This window comes from Harpia harpyja, chromosome Z (genome assembly GCF_026419915.1).
Source record: "Harpia harpyja isolate bHarHar1 chromosome Z, bHarHar1 primary haplotype, whole genome shotgun sequence".
NCBI lineage: Eukaryota > Metazoa > Chordata > Aves > Accipitriformes > Accipitridae > Harpia > Harpia harpyja.
Window position 1 is genome coordinate 26945146 of NC_068969.1, and position 22115 is coordinate 26967260.

At 42.9% G+C, this 22115-nt stretch overlaps 1 protein-coding gene across 1 annotated transcript; it reads left to right on the top strand.

Moving 5' to 3' along the window:
* Positions 1–441: 441 nt before the first annotated feature.
* On the top strand, positions 442–20718 carry DCAF10 (DDB1 and CUL4 associated factor 10). The gene is made up of 7 exons (XM_052777025.1): positions 442–780; positions 4506–4619; positions 10915–11112; positions 11546–11748; positions 12567–12677; positions 13842–13987; positions 16196–20718. Exons 1-7 carry the CDS (start codon positions 482–484, stop codon positions 16562–16564), a joined length of 1440 nt encoding a protein of 479 aa, XP_052632985.1. The 5' UTR covers positions 442–481; the 3' UTR covers positions 16565–20718.
* The last annotated feature ends 1397 nt before the right edge of the window (positions 20719–22115 follow it).

Genomic DNA, 22115 nt, shown 5'->3' on the forward strand with positions numbered 1-22115 from the left:
CCTTTTCGGAAGTCCGGTGGGACTTCTCAAGGACACACTTGACTCCAGTGGCACAGTGCGGAGATCGGAGTTTTGGTCTCGGCGCCGGCCTTGCAGGCCAACAAGCGCACTGGGTGGCGATGGGACTTCAAACCGTTCCTCGACGTTTTACCGGCTCCGCTGCTCTGAGATCTAATACACGTCGTTATGGGCAGGTGTCCCCTACGGACCCTTCAACGGTTGGCGATTTACCGGGGCTTTGCCGTTCCTCTGGGACACCGGAGGGCGAAGGGAACGGCTCTACCCGGCCTCCCCCATACACACACACACAATCCCTTGCCTCTCGGTACCGGGGGCCGCGGCGGCGGCGAGCCCGAGGACCGGCGGCGGTCACGTGGGCCGGCCCGCCGTGACGCGCGCGGGCGGTGACTGCGCAGGCGCGGTGTCGCCGGCGGAGGGGCATACGGAGGGGCGGCCCGGCGATGGCAGCGGTACTCGGGCGATGAGCGGGGAGGTTTCTCAGGCGGAGGGGATAGGCTCCGGCGGCCCGGGGATAGGTTTACCCGCCGGTATGGAGCCGGAGTTGGAGCTACTGTCCGCATCTCCGCGGTCGGTACCGGGGGGAGGCCTCTTCGGGTGGCTGCGCGGGCGCAGCCTGGGCCGCAGCGCCGCCGTGGACCCGGCGCGGGATACCTTCCGCGCCATGACCGGGTTATACGGTTCCATCCAGCCCGCCGACTCCGTGTACCTCAGTACCCGCACGCACGGCGCCGTCTTCAACCTCGAGTACTCACCCGACGGGTAGGGCCTCAACCGCGGATCCCCGGTTACCCCCCCGCCGCCACCACCCCCGCCCCCACCCCGCTCTCCCTGCGGGCCGGCTACCGGCCGCGCCCGCCGATGCCGCCTCACCGCACCGGCGGGGAGAGGGGAGCCCGCTGTGCCTGCGCCGGGAGGGCTCCCAACCCCCCCTTATCCCCCCCCGCCAGGTCCCCCGGTTGCTGCCCGCTGCGGGAGCGCCTGGCTCGGCCGCGCTGGGGCGAGGGGTGCCCCGGTCTGCAGGAGCCGGCGGGCGCTCCCGGGGGCTTGGGTGAGGGTGGTAAGCCCCCCCCCCCCCCCCCCCAGCTCTTTGCGTGGGGTTGGGGGCCACGACACGACGCTTTTCTGATGACCTGGTGTGCCCATGGCGGGGGGCACCCCGTGAGGTCTGGGGCAGCTCAGCCGGAGGAGGGTCGGGACTCAGCCCGGGGGGAGACAGGGCTCGGATGCTCCTCAGCCAGACTGCACCGTTCCCTCCGAGGTTCCTGCCTGCTACCGGCTGTACCGCGCCGTGAAACCGTCTGCTTGGGCTTTCGTTCCAGGCTAGCAGCTGCGTTGCAGGCGGGAGGCACGGAAGAGCACGGGTGGAGAGGGAGAGCGGTGGCAGAGAGGGCTTCCCTGGATGGGGTGCGCTTCCCGCTGCCTGGAGGTGCTCCCGGCTCCTTTTGCAGCCTTTCCTGCAGGAGAAGGGGAGGCGATGAAGTGAGGCACAAGGTTGAGAAGAGGGTGGTGGAGCCGTTTCTTTAACTAGCACAAGCATCCGTGTCAGAGTCTTTGGAGAGCTAAGTTTCTGTTTTAAATGCTATGCTTTTACTTATTCATTTAGGGTTCCATGAATTTTGTGGGTCTGCACTGACAAATGAGTTTAGAGGTGTCCTGCGGTACACTTGTATAACAGTGTAGACAAAAGCAAGTGGCAGTTGGACTCGTTTAGCATAAAAGAAGTCCTGGCACACCAGCTTAAAGAGGAGTAAATTTATTTCAGAGATATCTGCGTATTTGCATATTACAGTATGCTTGTAGGTGAAGTTTTCTTGGCAGAAAGACCTTGTGACCTAGGGTTTCAGTTTGCAACAGTGTTTTCAGTTTGGATAGTCAGGATTGAAATCTTTGTTACCCTTGATAGCTAGTCAGCTTTTCTGTTTTCAGTGAGTTTTCATCAGAACAGAGCTCTGGTTTCCATGAACACCTGAACTCATGATGATTTTGCCATGGTTGTGCTGTAGAGCTAAGTTTCAGCTCCTTATTTGTTCCTCCCATTTTTTGAAGAGGACAAAGTTAAGTGCCACAAACTATCAAAATCATTCTCAGGTGACTGTTGCTGGAAAGTAATTTCTTTTGTAGATCTCCAGCCAGGTGTGTTTAAGGTTCCTGAGGCACAGGGTCCTCTTTGCTGTTCTGGTTTTGGCAAGTGAAATAGGTGATACAGTAAGATATTAAATCTTGCTCCAGACTTTTCTGTGTTGTCAGAGTGTTACTGAAAAACCTGGTCAAAGAAACTCTCTAAGACTTGATTTCGGAGTTTTAGAAAGCAGGCATTCTTCATTGCAGCGCTGGGTGCACGGGGGATTGCTCCACCTATCGTGCACACCGTTACCTACAACAAGCAGAAATTTATATTATTCCAGTCATACGTATTCATATTATCATTTACATAGTGTCCCCCCTTTGGTCATGCGCAGGGCGGGTTATCTCTTTCTCCTAGTTAACTGGCCTTGGCAAGTTTTAATTACAAAAACTCAGCAGAACTCAAAGCTTATCATCTGGGCCCAAGGCCCATCAGGCCCAAGGCCTCCTGTCTGTTGGCGCCTTTAGTGCGTACCATTGACAAAGCTGAAGGTTTTTCTTATCTAATTAGTACATACCAAAATTTTGAAGTTTTCAAGCAAACAAAAGTTCGTTAGTACAGCAATACACTAAAATTTTCCTTCTCCTGCCTTTGTTCAAGGCATCAAGAGTTGTAATGGTAGCCTGGTTTAGTGTCTGTTATGAAATTAATCTCAAAAAACATGGATAACAATTAGCCATGTTACCAGCCTAAGTCTCTGCTAATGCCCAATTTAGCGTGGTGCCAGTGCCTTGCTGTTGCTGCCTTTGACCATCACTTCCATAACAACACTACTGCATTTAGAAAACAATACCTTTTGTCAGAGAACTCTTTTTCTTTGTAGTTAATAGCGTGTGATGTCCGATACCAATCCCCTGACTCCTTGCTCTTTTAAAAAGTAAAACTTTTAAATTGAAACTTTATATTGTAAGGCTTTAGTGAAAAAATGACTCAGTTGCAGAAAGACTGTGTATTGTAAATAAACCTTTGAATCAGTCTTATTTCTGCCTTTAGCATTTACTGGCTGCACGCTATTCTGATGTAGAAAAATGCAGGCAGTCAGCAGAGCTGCTTGAGTAGTTGGATTATTGGGGAAGGGTGCTATCCTTTAGAATTTGGTTTAAAAATTCTGCTACCGAATATGCTGTCTGAATGTCATCTTTATGCTGCTTTTGAGTTGGTGCCAAAATAAATAGCCATTGAAGTCAGTGTTATGGAAGGAGATGAGGAAACAGTATGTCTTTACTCTGAAGAAGTTGGTGGTTGCACTTCAGCACTGGCTGCCTGTTATGAAGTGGTGGTGTAGCTGGGGTAACATCTGTAAAGGTCTTAAGGGAATATTGTCGTTGATAAGGAAGGGAGATTGGGGCAGGTTGTTACCATATGTTGTCCTCATTAAAGAGGGTTAATGCAGTGACAGAGTGTAGGTTATCTAAAGGTAGCTTGTGGCTGGCTGGTTCACACATGTGAGCAGGCTGCCAGCACGCAGTGCAGGCTGCGATTCCGTTCTCAGTACAGCCTCTGTCAGACCCTTGCATTTTACAGAGCTCTTCAGCTGGTCTTCTCACACCCTGAAAAGCAAGCTACAGTGTCTCAGAACCCCTCAAGAAGTGTTGCCAGTGAATGGACAGAGGGATATCATGACATGGGCACAGTCATATGGGAAATCTGCAGTAAAATTTCAGAGTAGATGCCTTTGCACTTACGCTTGGGTACTGTTGTCTTTTTTTTTTTTTTTTCCCTCTCTCCTGCAACGTTAAGCAAATAATCCTGACATGAACAAAGCAGCAGGTTTCATGCCAGAGCTTGATTCTTCTTTTTTCCCAGCTAGGAACCACTGAGTTCATGCACTGCACTGCAGTGATGGGACAAATCACCCTCAAGTAACTTCTAAAAAAGACCCACTGATGTAAATACACTTAACTGGGTGATTTAAATAATGCCATCATTGAATCTATGAGGTGCATAGCTGTTATAAAACAACCACCTTGCATGTTAAAAAAAAAAAAAGTGAATTAAAAGATCATGTGGTTTGTCCAGCAAATACACCAGCTGTGCATTAATTATGCCAGCAGCCAGGCAGGAGAAGAGTCATGGTCTCTCAAAAAGAAGTTAGAGAAGTTAACTTCTCCAGAATAAAACAACATGCTATTTTCTTCAACGTGTTTTGTGTATTAGTGCTTGAGAATAGGCATCTGCTAGAAGGCAATAAAAAAATATAAACACTGCTGCAGATTCTGTGCAGTGTAAACAGAAAGCCAAGCTAAGTAATGGTGAAGCTGTGTTTCTTGTGAGGATAGGGAATGGAGGTTAGCTGGATATGCACAGGTATTTCTTTTACCGAATACAAATGTTTCTGCTTTGCTCTACTCCCCTGCAGGTCAGTGTTGACTGTTGCTTGTGAACAGACCGAAGTACTGCTTTTTGACCCGATATCTTCAAAGCACATCAAAACTCTCTCTGAAGCTCATGAAGACTGTGTAAATAATATCAGGTAGGTCAGAAGGAATATTTTGTCTTACCATAGATGCTTTTCTTATGACAGCATGATAAGATTGTGTTATGCACTTTCTTGGAGAGAGTGGGTTTTGTGAAGCCATTTAGGCTGCTCTTTGCTTTGTGCCATTTAGGCTGCTCTTTGCTTTGTGCCATTTTCCTTCTCTTTGGTACTGGGAGGTGGGGAAAGGCAGGAAAGGGGAAGAGGAGGAATCTGAAAGTGGTGGTGGTATATAATGCTGGCAGGTGGTTTTGTTGATGGAGGAGCTGCAGTTTATGGGAGGGGAAGAGTGTTAAGGTATTATCACCTGTTTTAACTGGCCTTTGGAATGCCCTGAATGAACGCGATAAATCAGAGTGTAACAAGTAGTGTGTGATGTATGTTTGAAGTGCAAGGCCAAGACTGTAGCAAGCTCAAATGTTTTTATGGATATGGCTGGTATTTTGAATTTGTAAGAGTAATTGCCATAGTTGCTGTGGTGAGTTGACCCTGGCTGGATGCCAGGTGCACACCAAAGCTGCTCTATCACTCCCTTCCTCAGCTGGACGGGGGAGAGAAAATATAGCAAAGGACTTGTGGGTCGAGATAAGGACAGGGAGAGATCATTCAGCCAATTACCGTCACCGGCAAAACAGACTCGACTTGGGGAAAATTAACTTAATTTATTGCCAGTCAACCAGAGTAGGGTAATGAGAAATAAAACCAAATCTCAAAACACCTTCCCTCCACCCCTCCCTTCTTCACCAGGCACAACTTCACTCCCAGATTCTTTACCTACCCCCCACAGGGGCATGGGGAATAGGGCTTACGATCAGTTCATCACACGTTGTCTCTGCTGCTCCTTCCTCCTCAGGGGCAGGACTCATCACACCCTTCCCCTGCTCCAGTGTGGGGTCCCTCCCACGGGAGACAGTCCTCCACGAACTTCTCCAATGTGGGTCCTTCCCATGGGCTGCAGTTCTTCACGACCTGCTCCAGTGTGGGTCCCTTCCATGGCATGCAGTCCTTCAGGCACAGACTGCTCCAGTGTGGGTCCCCTGCGGGGTCACAAGTCCTGCCAGAAAACCTGCTCCAGCATGGGCTCCTCTCTCCACAGATCTGCAGGTCCTGCCAGGAGCCTGCTCCAGCATGGGCTTCCCACGGGGTCACAGCCTCCTTTGGGCATCCCCCTGCTCTGGCGTGGGGTCCTCCCCGGGCTGCGGGTGGAGATCTGCTCCACTGTGGACCTCCCTGGGCTGCAGGGGGACAACCTGCCTCACCATGGTCTTCCCCACGGGCTACAGGGGAATCTCTGCTCCGGCACCTGGAGCATCTCCTCCCCCTCCTTCTTCACTGACCTGGGGGTCTGCGGGGCTGTTTCTCTTACATGTTCTCACTTGTCTCTCCAGCTGCAGTTTCTGTGCCCCAGCAACTTTTTTTTCCCTTCTTAAATATGTTATCAGAGAGGCGCTACCCCCATCGCTGATGGGCTCGGCCTTGGCCAGCAGTGGGTCTGTCTTAGAGCCAGTTGCATCGGCTCTGTTGGACACAGAGGAAGCTTCTAGCAGCTTCTCACAGAAGCCACCCCTGTAACTCAACCCTCCGCCCCCCCGCTAGCAAAACCTTGCCAGACAAACCCAATACAGTTGCATAGAAATTTCCAAACAAAGTTTGGCTCCTTTAAATACAGGTATGATATAGAAGAGCTAGGAAAGTGAAATGGCTTGTGCAATTCACATTAAACTCAGTCTTTATGGTTTAAATCCTTTGCCTGTTTCTCAGGATGCTTTCCCTTTTAAATTACATTATTTTTAGCTGGTTTGGGTCTAAGGATAGACTGACACGTGAACTCAAGACCCTTCTTAGTCCTGTGGACAATATTGCAGCCTCCCTTCACTCAGATTCTCAAAGCAGGAAAAAAAAAACCAAACCCAAAACTAAACCCAAACCAGAAACACCCAAGAAAACTGTAGAAGCAATTTGAGCATTGCCCCTCAAAAGAGCTAAATAAAATGTGGGGTGCCAATGTCTTTACACGTTCATCAGATAAATGGATGTTTTTCACAAGCTGCCTGTCCTTTTTAGACTGAAGTTCTACATCAGTTGGGTCTTTCAGAAAAGCCACAGTAAAAGCTGGGGCTAACTGACACAAATAGAAGAGGAGATGTTGAGATACTTCCTTTTCTGTAAGGAAATACAGCTTTTCACGTCTCACATGCTCGTGGTTGTCCTTTAAACATGCTTAGTTTTTAGATAAAGCTAGGTGAGAAGTAAAGCCGTGTTATTAAGATCTCATAAGGCAAAAGCAAACTGGATTTATTTTGATTTTTACACATCCCTAATTCAGTATCTGATCCTTACATTCAAGCTGCTCTTGCTAGGGTTTCAGGTGAATTAGTGTGGGTCACATTTTACAAAGAGCGTTCTGTTGCAGGCTCATTGACTGGTTGGCTGTCTCTGTTGCGGTCAGCTGTGCTGGTCTTGAAAATTTATCTCATTCCTTGTTTGAGAACAGCCTTGAAACTTCCTGCCACTCTCTTCTCTTATTCAAAGGATCTCCTTTCTTTAGACTTTGGCTGTCTGTGAGGCTTTGTAAGTCTGTTCCTGGTCCTTAAATGTCTTTTCTCTGTGTGGTTTGATCTACATAAAAATACCAGTACTGTCTCCAAGCAGGTAACTCTCAGGTCTGCTGTTAATCACCAGACTAAGGTCCTTCCTAGCAATGTGTAGTAAATTTTCTGCTTTCCTTTGAAATGCTTCTTAAAGCTTTATTTTGTCTTTGTAGGATATTGGCATCTTCTACTGTGTTTTCCTGCATGTCCCCATTTGTTTGTTGTTACAGACTTAGTTACAAGGAACTTAAGTATGTTCTGTAACACATGGTTAGTACAGCACTACCTGGTGTATTGTTTCTGCTTAATAAGCAGGACTCCAGGCACCATAGTACTACAGAAATTCCTTGTAATAAGCACCAAAACCAAATACCACTACTGCTGTGCCCTATAGCAGATGCCTCAAAGGTGTGTATGAACAGGGAAGCACCAGGTCCTCTTCCAGTAGTCTCCCAGTTGCTGGGGATTTGTGTGGAATCATCTGAAGCAGACATTTTTTTCCACCTGAATTTGGTCAGGTTTTGAGCTTACTTAAAACTCTCCCATGGCAGAGCTCCATGGCACAAATGTGTTTCAAGGAGTGTTTAATAGTGTTTTTAAAACTTGCTTAGTTTGAGGCCCTCTAGTTTTTTTTGTTTTCTTAAATAAGAAGACAAGGAACAATTAATTTCTATTTACTTTCTCCATGTCAGTCAGTTTTATATGCCTGAGTCATACACACCTTCAGTTAGTGTTTTTTCAAGTGAATCCTAGTCTACTTGGTCGTTCCCTATATGAAAGCTGTTGAATACCAATTGTAGCTCACTGTCTATTTCTTCTGAAACCTGTTTGTAGTGGGTGAAGCAGGGTCACCTGTAGCATCTAAGATAAAGGCAGATGATGGATTTATACAGGCAAGAGGTACACTCTGTTTTAGTTTTGCCCTGAAAATCTGAAATGTTGGATTCCTCCCATTGTAATTGGTTATTTTTCATTGGACTTGTTGCTGTTTTTACATGATATAGCCTGGTTCTAAGTCTATAAGATAAAATGCTGTTTGTAGGTGTAACTTAACATACATCTCTGTGTAGATTGTTCTCGCCTTAGTATTCACGTGCAACTGCTTCTGGGTTTTTTTGGGTAGATTTTGTTTTTCCTTTTATGTCAGGTAGGGCTTTTTTTTCCAAATACCTTCATCAGGCATGAATTCCAAAGATAAAACAGTATGCTTTGCCCTTCTAAAAGTAAGGGCATGCATAAATTGCAGACTCAATTTATTCAATTTATTACCTAGCTATGCCTTTTTAGTGCTGATTCTAGCCCTTCTATCCCCTTCTGTCTGATGGAGTGTTTTTACATCAGATATTCTTTCCTTCTGTAATCACTTGAAGGTGGTCAAGCTGCCTCCTGCTACCTCAGGCAGGAGTGATATAGACATTGAATTTTGGCTGAAGACCAGAGATTATCATGGTAAAGAATTACTACCTGAACAGGCTAAGTACTTAACCTGATCAGTGTAGTAATCCAACTAGTATGACCCCTATTCTTTTCCACTTTCTCATCTTCTCCCAATATGACATTAGTGATGAGCCTGTCATCTGTTAAGAAAGCGAGAACTCAAGACCTGCTAAGTGCAGAACATACGCAGTGCGTATGGAGTGCTATGCATGTGATATAAATTCACTGCTGCGTAGAAGTGTGCTGTAGAACTGCAAGTCTGTAAATACCTTGTGAAATACAGAGCAGTAGGCTTGCTCTTCTTGCAGTAGTTTGAGTTAAACAGAATTTCATGTTATGTTGTGATTCAAACTCAAACGACTCAAATCTCAGATGCACACCTGTATGGAAGGAGTCCATAAATTTGGGTAGCCTGTGCCACTTCTGCAGCTGCTACTTCCAAAGATGAAATTCTCATCCTGAATGGTGCGCTGCACTTGTACTTTGATAACGTATACCTGCTTTTGTACATTTGAAAAGCCCAACTTCATGTGCCTGCTTCAGACACCTGAACTGTACTGTGGGGAAAGGAGAGGCAGAAACGTGGGAGCAAAAGCTCCCTGCTTTTTGATGGAGACTGTGGAGATTGTCCAGGTGGAACAAACCCTTCCTGGATGCAAGAGGTCTGCATGGCTCCTCCTGGCTCTGCAGCTGCAGTCAGCAGTGCTCCTGGGCCATTGTGGAGCTAGACACATTCTGAAGCAAAAGATAAGCAAAGGTGGAAAGAAATTAAGGGTCTAGGGAAATGTGCAAACAGTGGCGGTCTTCAGATTTAAATCTAGTACATGTTTCCAAGATAGCAATACTGTGTGTAGTGTAAGCCATGTGGTTAGTAAAGCAAGCCATATATCAGACAGTTAATCCACTAGGTTAAATCTCTCAGAAAAGCACCGTTGTATGTCCCATGTAAAACCACGGGGCCAGCTTTTCAGTGTGCTCAGGGCAGATGTGGTGTGCATCAGGCATCGTGCAGAACTGTGGCCATATCACGGCGTGGCAGGAGGTCTGGTTGTGGAAAGGCCCTCAGGACATCCATAATCTGTAACAGCCTTCTGGTAAGAGCAGGGCTTCGGCTTGCCTCACCAGCACCCTGATAAACCTGGCGCTGGGTTTCCAGCAGGGGTGGTTCTACCACTGTCCTAGGCAGGACATTTCTAAAAGCAGGTCCCCGTTGATGGACTCCTATTGCAGGTTTTGCAACGAGCGCCGTGTTCTGCCTGTGCCAGCGGGGTCAAGATCTGGTGAGAGCTTTCGGTCTACATTGGATGCTGAGCAACCACATGTGGTACAGAGCAGCGTCGGGCCTTGCAATGGAGGAGGTGTTCAGGTGTTGGATAAAGGAGGCTTGGACACTGTGTGTTTCGGCTAAACTAGCAGGATATGCGCTGTACAGAGCAGCAAGGTTTAAAAGCAGTAGGGGCCTTCCAGTAGGAATAACAAAAGGTGACCTTATTTTAAAAACCTCCTTTGAATGCAAGGAGCTTATGTCTGTGGTGGGGAAGAAAGGAAGATTTACAGAATAGTAGGGGAAGAACGAGGGTGGATATGTGGGTAGAAATGAAGAAAGTAAAGAAGAGCATGGGTTTAATTAATTACAAGGTGATAGGATCTTTTGTAGTCTGAAATGAATATAGAATTGCTGTGTCTTCTGGTGCTGCCTATCTGTAGTAGTGAAAGGATCTGGCAAAATGGGGAAGATGAAAGGCATAAATTACAAACAATCTAGGCTAGCAGACTTCTGTTGCAGGGTCTGCCAAACCAGTCAATGGGAATATCTTGCCAGGGGTGTAAAAGCTGACCAGTCCTGAGATGTTTGTCTCTTATAAAGACTTGGTAAGTTTAAAGCTGCCTATTGTCCAGATGGGTAACTGATTTAGTTACCACATGGATTCTGTGTGAGCATTTGTTCCACTGGTGGTTTGGTGGTTGTGTGACCTTCACATGATTAATTTAAAAAAAAACAAAACAAAGAAAAAACCCCACCCACAGAAAAACTTCTGCTATGCTTCTGCAGGTTTACTAGTTTGCTACTACAGATGTACTACTGGTTCATGTCCCAACAGTACTGTTTTTAATGGAACTGTTTTATTGGCAAATATTCTGCTGTATGTTATTTTTTTTGTGTGGCCACTCTATTTATTTCTGTGTTAGATTAAATTCCTGTGTAAGAATATTTAAATTAAAGAAGGCATTAAAGAGCCACAGTATTTCTCTCCCATTTTCAGGTTCCTAGATAATCGACTGTTTGCGACTTGTTCTGATGACACTACAATAGCACTTTGGGATTTGAGAAAGCTGAACACGAAAGTGTGCACTTTACATGGTCACACCAGCTGGGTTAAGAACATCGAGTATGATACCAATACGAGATTACTAGTAACATCAGGGTTTGATGGAAATGTGATCATCTGGGACACAAACAGGTACGTGGCTGTGTTCGTGCTGTTGTTTCTAGAACACACAAAGATAGGGTTCTTCTGTAAAGGAAAACCTGCTTCCTTGTATGGTGCTATAATGCATTCTTAAATACTGTGATTAGTTTGTAGCCCCTATCAAGAACTTGCATCACCTTTATATGGTAATAGTCCAGTAGCTAAAAAAAGAACTTTTCTTGTTGATATGCCAAAATGTAGTTCTTACTTTTTGAAAAAGTTTGGTCTTTGTTGTTGTGGTAGGATGAAAATGTGACTTCTGCCATTTCATTAAAATCTAATTTAAGTAGGATAAAGACAGTGCTCAAAAAAAAGTTTTAGTATGAACAAGGATGCTTAGCACATCATGGACCCTTCTGGACATTATTAGGGGCTTGAGTTGAAGCTAATTGCAGCCATTTCTTCTGCTTTTTTTGCTGTCCAGGTGCACAGAAGAGGGATGTCCTCACAAGAAGTTTTTTCATACCCGTTTTCTTATGCGAATGAGGCTGACACCAGACTGTTCCAAAATGTTGATCTCGACCTCCTCTGGATATCTTCTGATTTTGCATGACCTTGACCTAAACAAATCTTTAGAGGTTGGCAGCTACCCAATTTTAAGAGCTAGGAGGACTACATCAAGTTCAGGTGAATGCTTGTGGAAAAGTCTGTGGTAGCCTCTGTGTTAGAGGTGTTTCATGGGATAGTCTTAGCTACCAAAAGAAGGCAGAGGTGGAGTAGGAAGGATTCTGCAGAGGAACTCCTCAGCACGGTAGCTGCTCTGTTGTTCAGGGATCCCACACCTCTGTACTGTTGAGTGGTATGTTCTGGCTCAGGTAAAGTGTGTAGGGTGATTTTTGGCATCAAGACTTTAGCACTACAGGATATAGATGGAGCCTGTGGAATTTTGGCACCTTGAGCTGGCAGTCTCTAGCTTTATTTATCTACTGTCCTTGGTCCTGTAATAAAAGAAACTTAACCCCTGTTAAGTGGGCCAACTGTGTGTGAGCTCCAGCAACTACTAATGACTGATGTGTAGTGGTGTGGTCGCTCTCAACAGCAGACCTGGAAGAATTGCATGCTCTGAAATTTCACTGCTTGCTTCCTCCTGCTTTGTGGCAGTAACAGACCAGAATACTGACAAACTCTGCCATTTGGGGTGTCAGCATACAAAGGTAGTGACCTGGGGAAAAATTCATACCCTAACTTCTAGTAGTGACAGGTGCATAAGAAGGAAGAAATGCAGCTTGCCTCTTGTTCCCAGTCGAGTTTGTTGTGCTGGCAGTTTACTTGTATGAGGCACAAAGAGAATGGTACTTTTAGACTATAAACTGAGCTTTGAAAAGTGTTTTCTTAACAAGATGCGTTACCCTTTACTTAACATTTCTAAGGAGGGTTGTGAGGGACATGCGTTTTAAGTGGGCTGTGCTTAGCTGTTACATTCACATGGCTGATGCCGTTTGCAGACATAACGTCATCAGGTTCGTCTGGTCCTCGAGCTGTCGGTTCACCGTGTCACCAGAATGATTCAGGCCCACTGTCTGAGAAACATATGTCACGGTCCTCCCAGCGAGAAGGTAGGAAAAGATTTTAAAAAATAAAAAATCATGGACTTTGACTCATTGTATCCAGAAGAGGCTAGAGTATAATAGTGAAAAACTGTGGTTTTGTCTTTGTGACTTTTAAAAGAATAGTGTTGCTATGACTTCCATTAAACCAATAAAATATCATTGCGCACAGCAAAGTCTGGGGATCTAATCAGTTTTTCTCCAAGAAATCTGATAACAGCAACAAGATCTTTATTTTATATTAGTACATTATTGTTGTTATGTAGAGGTGCCCCCTTGTGCTTTTTCCTTGAATGAAGATGGTGTGAATGACCTTTAGGGGAAAAAAGAAAAAGCCAGAGCAGAACATAGCTACGTTTTGCTTTTGTTTTTCTTAATGATGGGTATATGTATCTGCAGTTTCTCCATGAAGAGTCAATAGCATGGAAAAAGAGTATGCCAACAGGTCTTAAATGTGGACAGAGTGTTTTGTGAAGTTCTGATTACAAACCAAGTCCTGCCTAACTACCGAGCTGTGAAAACTGATGATGCTGTGATTAGCAGGCTTCCTCTGAATCTAGGATACACATTCAGAGAGTCAGCGTGATTTTGGCAAATTGGTAAATACTTTGTGAATCATATGCAATTATGTTAAGTTTTAACTACTCATGGTTGTGAGAATCTCAAACATACTTATGAAAGGAGGAGGCTTATCTGGATTCCAGGGCATGATTTACCAGTGAAAAGCTTTCTAGGGGTGAGGGGGAGAAGGGAGGCAAGCTGCATACAGCTGAGCAGACTTTGGAAAGAATTTGGAAAGCACATCACACAGGTTTGAGAACCAGTAGTCCTTACAAAAAAACCCCCACTCTTTAGATTTTGTTTTAATGATAATGAAGAGTGTATGTGTGGAAAGTTAACTCTGCCTTAGTTCACAATATGAGGTGATTTAATAGAGGTGTTGGAAGGCAAATTTCAAAAAAGAAGCTATTTGAAATCAGGACCGAGCCCATTGGTATTAGCTTCAGTTGTTTGTGTAACCTCTCTTTTGATTTATCCTATCATAAAGGTGTGGTCTTTTCTAGCAGTCAAATGCAAGTGTCACATGTTTGACCTAGTTTCAGCAGTAGACTGATGAGAGAGGTGAAGATCAATGTACAGACTTCGAGACTTACAGTTGACTTCCCCTTCTAGGTGGTTCACCTAGAAATAGTTTGGAGGTCTTAACACCAGAGGTTCCTGGAGAAAGAGATCGAGGCAATTGCATTACATCACTACAGCTACATCCAAAAGGGTGGGCTACGCTTCTTCGGTGCTCAAGTAATACAGATGACCAGGAGGTAAAACAAATACATCTTTTAAAGAATATGTTGAGTAAGATATATCGATCATACAACTATACTGAAATTTCCTTGGTTTGGGGTAAATTTGTGTTTGAATATATTATTCATTTCTGCTTACAAATGCATTGATTTTACACCAAGATAATGAAATTATTTTTTCTTTTTTGTTTTCTAATGACCTCATATGACTTTGTCCCTCATTCATTACTCCTGTTGCTTGGCTCTTTCATAGAATATGTTTTACAGTTCACGGCTCTGTTAAAAGTTTTCAAACAGTAGTTGTGCTGCCAAATGTAAGACTTAAAAATATGTACCTGCAAGAATATAGGAGGTGTGAACTCAGAAAAGACAGAGGATTAGAGTTGTGTACTGGTGAACGTGGTTTAAGTTGAGCAGAGAAGCTCCTCTGAATTTCTCAAGTGCCTTCGGAATGTTTGCTACCTCCGTTGGTGCTTCAAGGATGAAGTGTTCCCGCTGTGCTGATGAATGCTTTCCAGAGGCTGCTCCTACACCGCTGTGAAAAAACCTCATGGCATATTTTTGCATCTACTTAAAACTGCTACACCATAGGTCTGAATATGATGAACTCCAGTGATGTTTAAGTAACGTTCAAGTGCCTTGGTCTCAACTCTCATCCTAAAACTCTGCAACTTAAATATAAAGGGGGTATCAGTGATCTTCCTGGCAGAATCCATTTCAAGCTTTTACTTAAAGTACAAAGTTATAAGAACAGCTATGGCTCATCTGCAGCTTGCAGATTTCACTCCCCTAAATACTGCTTTAAAGAAGTAATGGCAGGCTTTAAGGTCAGTGTTGCATTGTTTACCCAGATTCTGTTTGTGAAGTGTCACATAACAGCTGCTATATTGCACTGGGACCCTGTTTTAAGACAAACAAGCAGTCTGTAATGCACTCAGAAAAAATGAAAAAACTTCTTCATGGACTGTATAGAAAAAGCAAGAGCCTGCAGGTTGTGTTTGGGAGCACCTGCTTTTGAAGTAACTTCCAGGTTAATTCAAGTTCATCTGTAACTTAAAGCCCAGCCAGAGCCTTCAGAACACCTGGATTCCACCAGATGGTCTTCTTGCAAACACCGTTTTTTCCTAAGATTATTTCAAAATTAGTGCTGTGACAGTTGTGCAGACCACTCAGTTTTGAAGACACAGATGTTTTATATTTGTTTTCCAAACCCACAAAGAATTCTTTGAATACTTGACCACTAATAAACAGTTTAGTTTGATAGTTGATGTAAATTGGCGTTGGTTTGGTTTTGGGGTTTTTTTGGTGTTTGCGGCTTTTTGATTTTTATTTATTTGGTTGTTTGTGGGTTGTTTTTTTTTTTTTAAGAAAACTACACTTTGTAATGGTAGCCTCTTACAGATGTGTAGAGGACTGAATGGAAGCTTAGCAGATCTGTTATAAATTTTAATGGTCGTTCTGTAAACTTAAAATGAAACCGCTATACAACACAGAATTTTTTGAAAATGCAAGTATTATATTGGGTTAGTTGATACTGATGATTGACCTAGTTATAATTTCCCATAGTCCTAGTGTCTGCCTTACTCTCTTCTATTAATATTCATTATTATTGTTCCCTTTGTGTTTATTTCAGTAGAATACATGGAACAGAACTAAGAACACTTCTTTTGCCTTGTGGCTGAAACTGAATCTTTCAACATGATACAAACTTTTTCATAGAGCTGTTTTGGTTTGAGATTAGATAATTAGATTACACATAAAATCCCTGGCTGTCTCACAAGAAACAAGCTGGCTATACAGCTGTTCATAACATTCCTTCAAAAATCCATTTCCCTCTTGTTTGAAGATTTCTTTCCTTTTGAAGTTAAGGGCACAAAATGCCAATGGTCAATTGTAAATTATAGTAGGCTGAGTTCTGCTTTATTGTAGATTTCATTAAAATGGTTACTAAATTAGAGCAGATGTCTGGCCAAAGGATTAGCCTTTGCTCTTTCCAGATAAAAACTAGATTTAAAAGATTATATCTAGCATTCATTTAATTAAAAAAGCGGCTTTGATAATAGACAGCTGTTCTGCTTAGATAGTTCAAAGCGGAGGAGATGCCAAGGAACCGGCCTGTTTTCAGTTTTGTAGTACGTGCTTATCAAAGAGTAGACAAGCAATAGCATTTGTCTTTGCAGTGCTTTACTTTTCTTTCAATGTTCCTTTCTCTGCCTCTCCCTTTAGTGGACTTGTGTCTATGAATTCCAGGAAGGAGCCCCTGTGCGCCCTGTCTCGCCTCGTTGTTCCCTGAGATTGACTCATTGCATTGAAGAAGCTAATGTGGGCCGGGGTTACATCAAAGAACTTTGTTTCAGTCCTGATGGCCGGATGATTTCATCCCCGCATGGCTTTGGGATCCGCTTGTTGGGGTTTGATGCACACTGCAGCGAACTTGTTGACTGTTTGCCCAAAGAAGCCAGTCCCCTGAAAGAAATCCGTTCCCTCTACTCTCACAATGATGTGGTACTGACAACCAAATTTTCTCCAACACACTGTCAGATTGCCTCGGGGTGCCTTAGTGGACGTGTTTCTCTGTATCAGCCAAAGTTCTAGGCACATATTGCATCAACAGGACCTTCAGATGTTTGTGGTTTTTACTTCAGTTTAGTTGAAGTGTGTTCTTTCTGAAATATCTAAATCCAGATAAGATCATAGTTACTATGATCTCTGAACACAACAGTGGAACAAGTTCCCAGCCCAGCACTGTATGCATTCTCATACTGCATCCACAAGTCCGCTTCCATGTGCTGTGTTTTCAGACCTCTGCTCCTGCTGATCCTGTGCCATTGAGTCATTGTTCTGGTTTGTTTGTACCATGCTACTTGTTGATAATTTCCTTCAATGCAACTTGAAGTGGGCTCTTTGAAACAAATATAGAGGGGGCAAGGGTAGCAGTCCAGCCAAAACTCTCCCAAGCTCTCCAGGTATGACACCTTGTTCCAAAGGAGCTAGACTTCCTCATGTATGCTTCTTTGGCAGTTTCTGTTGCTGAAACTACTAGACGGTGATTATTAGATGATGAGCTGCTTTGCTGTGTAACTAACAGAATTAGTTACTGTCACAAAAAGAAAAGAAAGTTTTGGTTTTGTTTATATATTAATTTGGTTGCTTGTGATTGGCTAGAAAAATGAGTTGATGTTCTGTAACGTTTTGCTGCAGTTAAAACATTTTCTTTTCTGTGATTGCATATATTGTGTTTATTGCCAGAAGGAAGAGGTTCTGGATGGAGATGTAGCTGCATTTTTTCCTCAGAGAATTTACTAGGAAAAGACTGGGGCAGGGAAGCAGGAGTTGAATGGCTAAAGACTCTGCCCTGTAACCACTGCAGACGAACAGTTTGGATGTTTTGTACAATGGGGATGTGTCAGCCTTTCTTGGGCAACTTTGACTCCTCAGCCACCAGGGTTTCTGTTGTAGGGAGCTTTCTGCATTAGTAACACAAACCTTCATCCCACGTTTGAAACAAAATGGCAGAATTTTCTGCTGATGTTAAGGCTATTTCCCACCTGACTGTTCTTCCACACCTCGCCTGCACCATTGCCGTGAGAGGAATTCACCTAGGATGTGTCCGTACTATCACCAGATAAGCCTTTCTTCACATGTACTGTCAGTTTGGGAATGGATTAAAAGCATGCCTGTGTACAGTAAGATCTATTTGGATTTAACTGGGCTGATTGTAAGATGTAAAAAAAGTTAATGTTCACCATTAAATCACATATTAAGCGTGAATGCTAAGTTTTGCACCTCAAGTTAATATAGCTAACCTCGTAAATGCAGTTATTTCAGTCTCATATGTCCATATCAGTTTATAATATTCTCATCACTTACATGTTCCAAGATTTTTTTTTTTTGGTATTTCACTAAGGTTTTGCTGACCAATCACACTCAATTCAGCAGGAGGCTTTACCTAAAAAGGAGTGTCACATTTTGGTGTTCAGATTCACTATCTCCAGCTCAACAGAGCATGCTTTTTAAAAGCTGACTCTTACAAAGCCTTTTGCAAAGTGTGTGGGGAAAAAGAAGACATCTGTGAAGATGAGATAGCCAGAAGTACTAAGCCTGATGATCCTCTTGTAGTTTTGAATTTGTGTGGGTAGCATACTCTGGGAGTTGGTGAAGTCATTGAAACTTAAGGCTCTTATGCATTATGAGAAAAAAATCTTAAATTTCCTCTTTTGGAGAATTTCTTTAGTAATACAAACCTTCAATATTGGGTTATTTGGTACTCTGAGGACTAGTTATTTACTCCTGCATTGGGTTTTCATCATGTCTAGCAACTGACTGCTAAAGGACTACATTTAAGTAGTTTAAGTATGCGCAGCTGACAGGCTTCCTACTGTTTGGTAAAAGTCCTAAACTTTGTGTTCTCATGGGTTTTTTAATGGAATTATTTGGTGATAGTGTCTCAGTAGAATATCGTCCCAGCTAGAGGAAGAATAGTAATTTAAGTAAATATACTCAGTTAACTTAAAAAGCAAATAAACACCCATAGTCTTCTCAAATAGCAACTCATGGGTTGAAATGTTCCATAGCATATCTTGTGAGCAATTCTATTGTTGCTGAAACTATTGTCTTGAACTCAAAGGTAGACTGATGTAATCATAAATGAAGAAAGATGCCCTGTTTTCTAAAACACTGACTCTTAAGTTCAAACACTTGTACCTTTTGAATGCTTTTGGAACTATGTGCAAGGAACAAGATTCATAGAGATGTATTTTTTCACTTTAAGTTAATTGGCCAAGCCATGAAAAATGGGGCCTAGTGACTGAATGAATAAAACATGCAAATGTATCTGAGACTAGTTGGAAATACATCACTTGCCTTGGCACCCAGCTCCTTTTGCGTGCATATAACAGCCTGTGAACCTGAACCTACATCTGGGGCAGCTTGGATCTGTTGGTTTGTTAGAAAGAGTTCGGGGGACTTCCCTCAGCTGTGACTTAAAGCAATAGAAATGAAGTGTGCAGAAAGCTTGAGGACAATTGTGGAATACAAGGTTTTTATGCAAAAGAAGAGCTGAGCTTCAAGTTTTTAATTGGCCAAGCTGTTTGGGGAGTTGGGGTGGGAAATGAACAAAAAAACCCAGTAGCAGCATGTGGCAAAACTTCTGGATACTGTGTTCTTGACATTAGTCTAATGGAAGTGCTAAGTTTCCTGTTCCTCAAGTATTTTGAAACAGAATGCAGTGTGACTGTATGAACACTTGCATTTCTCTGCACTCCCCTCCATAAAAATTGTGGCCTTTTAGTAATAAAGAAACAGGTTCTCCCCTGTCCCTGTACTGGATCATAATGGCTTTTTCCCTAAGCTCTCACTCTCCCTGCTTCTAGGCTGCTGTTTTCTCATCTTAATGTTTTACTAAATGTCATTAAAGGGACTACAGGTAACATCTTAGAAGAAATCTTACTGTTCTCATAGGCTTGAACTGTGTTGGTTTTGGCGGCGAAGAACCACCCATGAAATCAAAGCAGTTCTGTTTGTTTTCATGGCTGGTTTTGTTTTTTCCCGTCAGAAATTCCTTGAACTGGTAGATTGCTTATGACTTTAATTCTATGCCTGTTAATGTGCACTGAGTGTTACTTTTTTAATTCTACCTCATGATACGCTGTTTTTTACAAGAGTATTGTTCTGAAGCATTGGACACTAACTTTCCTGTATAAAAAAACTGTTACTCCAAAGTGACATGTCATCCCATCTAGATACTACCTGCAATGCACAGCACCAAGAGCAGTGGGTTGACCAGCCCTGCCCAGCCCTGGAGACCAGGGCCACTGAGCAGGAGTGTAGGACTGATGCTAAAAGTTGACCTGGTTAAGCGGTTTGATGACAACATTGATGTTTTTGTAGCAAGTCTGGCAGATGTGTATTAAGATGGATTCTGTCCATATATGCTGTAGAAATGTTACTTAGTTCTTCTGATTACATTTGTAATAATTTTGAATTAGAATAAGTAGGTAATCCTAGATTTTGATCATTTGATTACTCCTTTTCAGCAATACTTGGAAATTTTCAATGAAAGTTAATCTATTTTACCTATGAAGTTCACGTAACGCTTACTGAAACACTATTCAATAGTTTGTAACTGATACGCCTTGCAGTTGCATCTTGGTGGAAAGAGTGATTTTCGGTTGTCTTTCTGAATGGTATTACCTTGCCTTATTGAACTATGAAGTAATTTGTTGGTGAGCTTTGGATTATTTCTAGATATTAAAAAAAAAAAAAGGTTTATCTTACTGTTACATTTCAAAAGATTAATTCTTAACCTTCCATAACTATATAAAACTGTCTGAACAAATACAAGAAAATGTTTAAAATGGTAGATGAAAGACTGCACTAACAGCAAAGTATGGTAGTGGCTTATACCAGAGGTTTCTTTAAATTGGTTTACTTTTGACCACTCAAGTGTTACATCACTTGGTAAATTTTACAGTATTTCTACTGAAAATAGAGCTCTCCATTTTATTGTAAAGCATGCAATATGTTTTTTAAATGCATGGTTTCATATCCATTAACTTCTGTAATAAAAGAATTCCTCCATTCACAGCATGGCTGACCAGCAGAAGCAGATAAACTGCATAATTAAGATCTCTATAGGAATGTAAATGTATAGCAGTGTCTACAGGAACCAAACTGGTGTTTGAAGCTAGTAATCCTTTTGTAATAGTCCAGTGGCTGTGTATTGTGGGAGTAAATGCATTTTCTGAGTATTCCATTAGAGGTCAGTCTTTAAATCACTGCAGCACTGTTAGACATTTGTGGGGAGGGGGTCTATTAGTGGAATTATACAATGACATTCACATATATGTACTTTCTCTGTATGAGGAGTGTGTGTGTGTATTTCAGTATATATACAGCCATGGGGCATCAGTCCACTTGTCAAACATGGGTAGTTCAGGGAAAAATGTAATGTCCAAACAGAACTATTGGGGATAGGAAGAAAAGCACAGTGATACAGACAGACACACATGTTTGTTTGCACTCTTGGAGTCTTGGTAAGGACAGTTTGCCTACTACCAGAATTAGAATGTAAACATCAGGTTTTTCTGGGGTTGGGAGGGGAGGGAGGGGGGGGGTTGGTTGATTTTGGCGGGGGGGGGGTGGTGGTGGTGGTGGTGTTTGGTGGTGGGTTTTTTTCTTTTTTTTTTTTTTAATTTGAGTAACACTGATGTGGAGGAGGTCCCGATACTGTAAAACATGGGTCTGTTGCTCTACAAAATGTGAACTCAGAAAAAAGAAAAAAGAAATATACTTGCCAAATGAAAGCTTTTAAAAAAATCTAGTTTACACAATTCTAAAAGTTGGAGTAAAAAGTCAACAGCCCATAATATTTTTGTCCTGCAGGAAGAAGAAACTTCTCATTCATGATCTTAGTCAAAGGTGCATTTTCTTAAGCACTAAGTATCTTCAGTTAAGTATAAGGTTTTTAATACAAGAACAAATTCTGCATGTAGAGTATTTTGAAATACCTAAGATTTCATAGTAAAAATTGTAGCCTTTTAATACAGTATTGAAAGTATCGGAACTGCTCTGAAAATATTGTACTTACAGCCGTACAGTAACTTACTATTTGTGGACAGTTTCTCTTGCTTGCATAATAAATTAAACATTTAATAATTCAGTGAATTAAAATCTATTTTAATGTATTTATCTTACACTGAGCTCTGTTCTGTAATGCTCACTGGTTCTTGCCTACTCCCTACAACTAAGAGGGAAAAAACCCCAGTGCTTAGAGGTAAACAACCTCTCTACAAAAGTCTCCTTCCCTTCATAGGTTTCTTTGCTACTGTCCTTACCATCAAGCATGCTTGTGAGAAGCAGCAGCTCACTCATGAAGCCTAGAAAGCAGGACATACGTTGGATGTAGTATGATAATTACAAACACAGTGGAATTAACCATTCCATTGCCTGAGACAGTACCTCTGGGGTAGAGAGCTCCTTCTGGTCACACAGCAAACCTTTGAAGGCAGGATTGCTGTTCCTGTAAAATTTTGCTGAAGGAGTCTTGCAGTGGTGAGCAGGCAACTATCTGCCCCTGGGGAACAGCCTGAAACTGAAAACTATCCTGCCTGCTCTGCCATGGATAGCTGTGTTGGTGGTAGAGGGT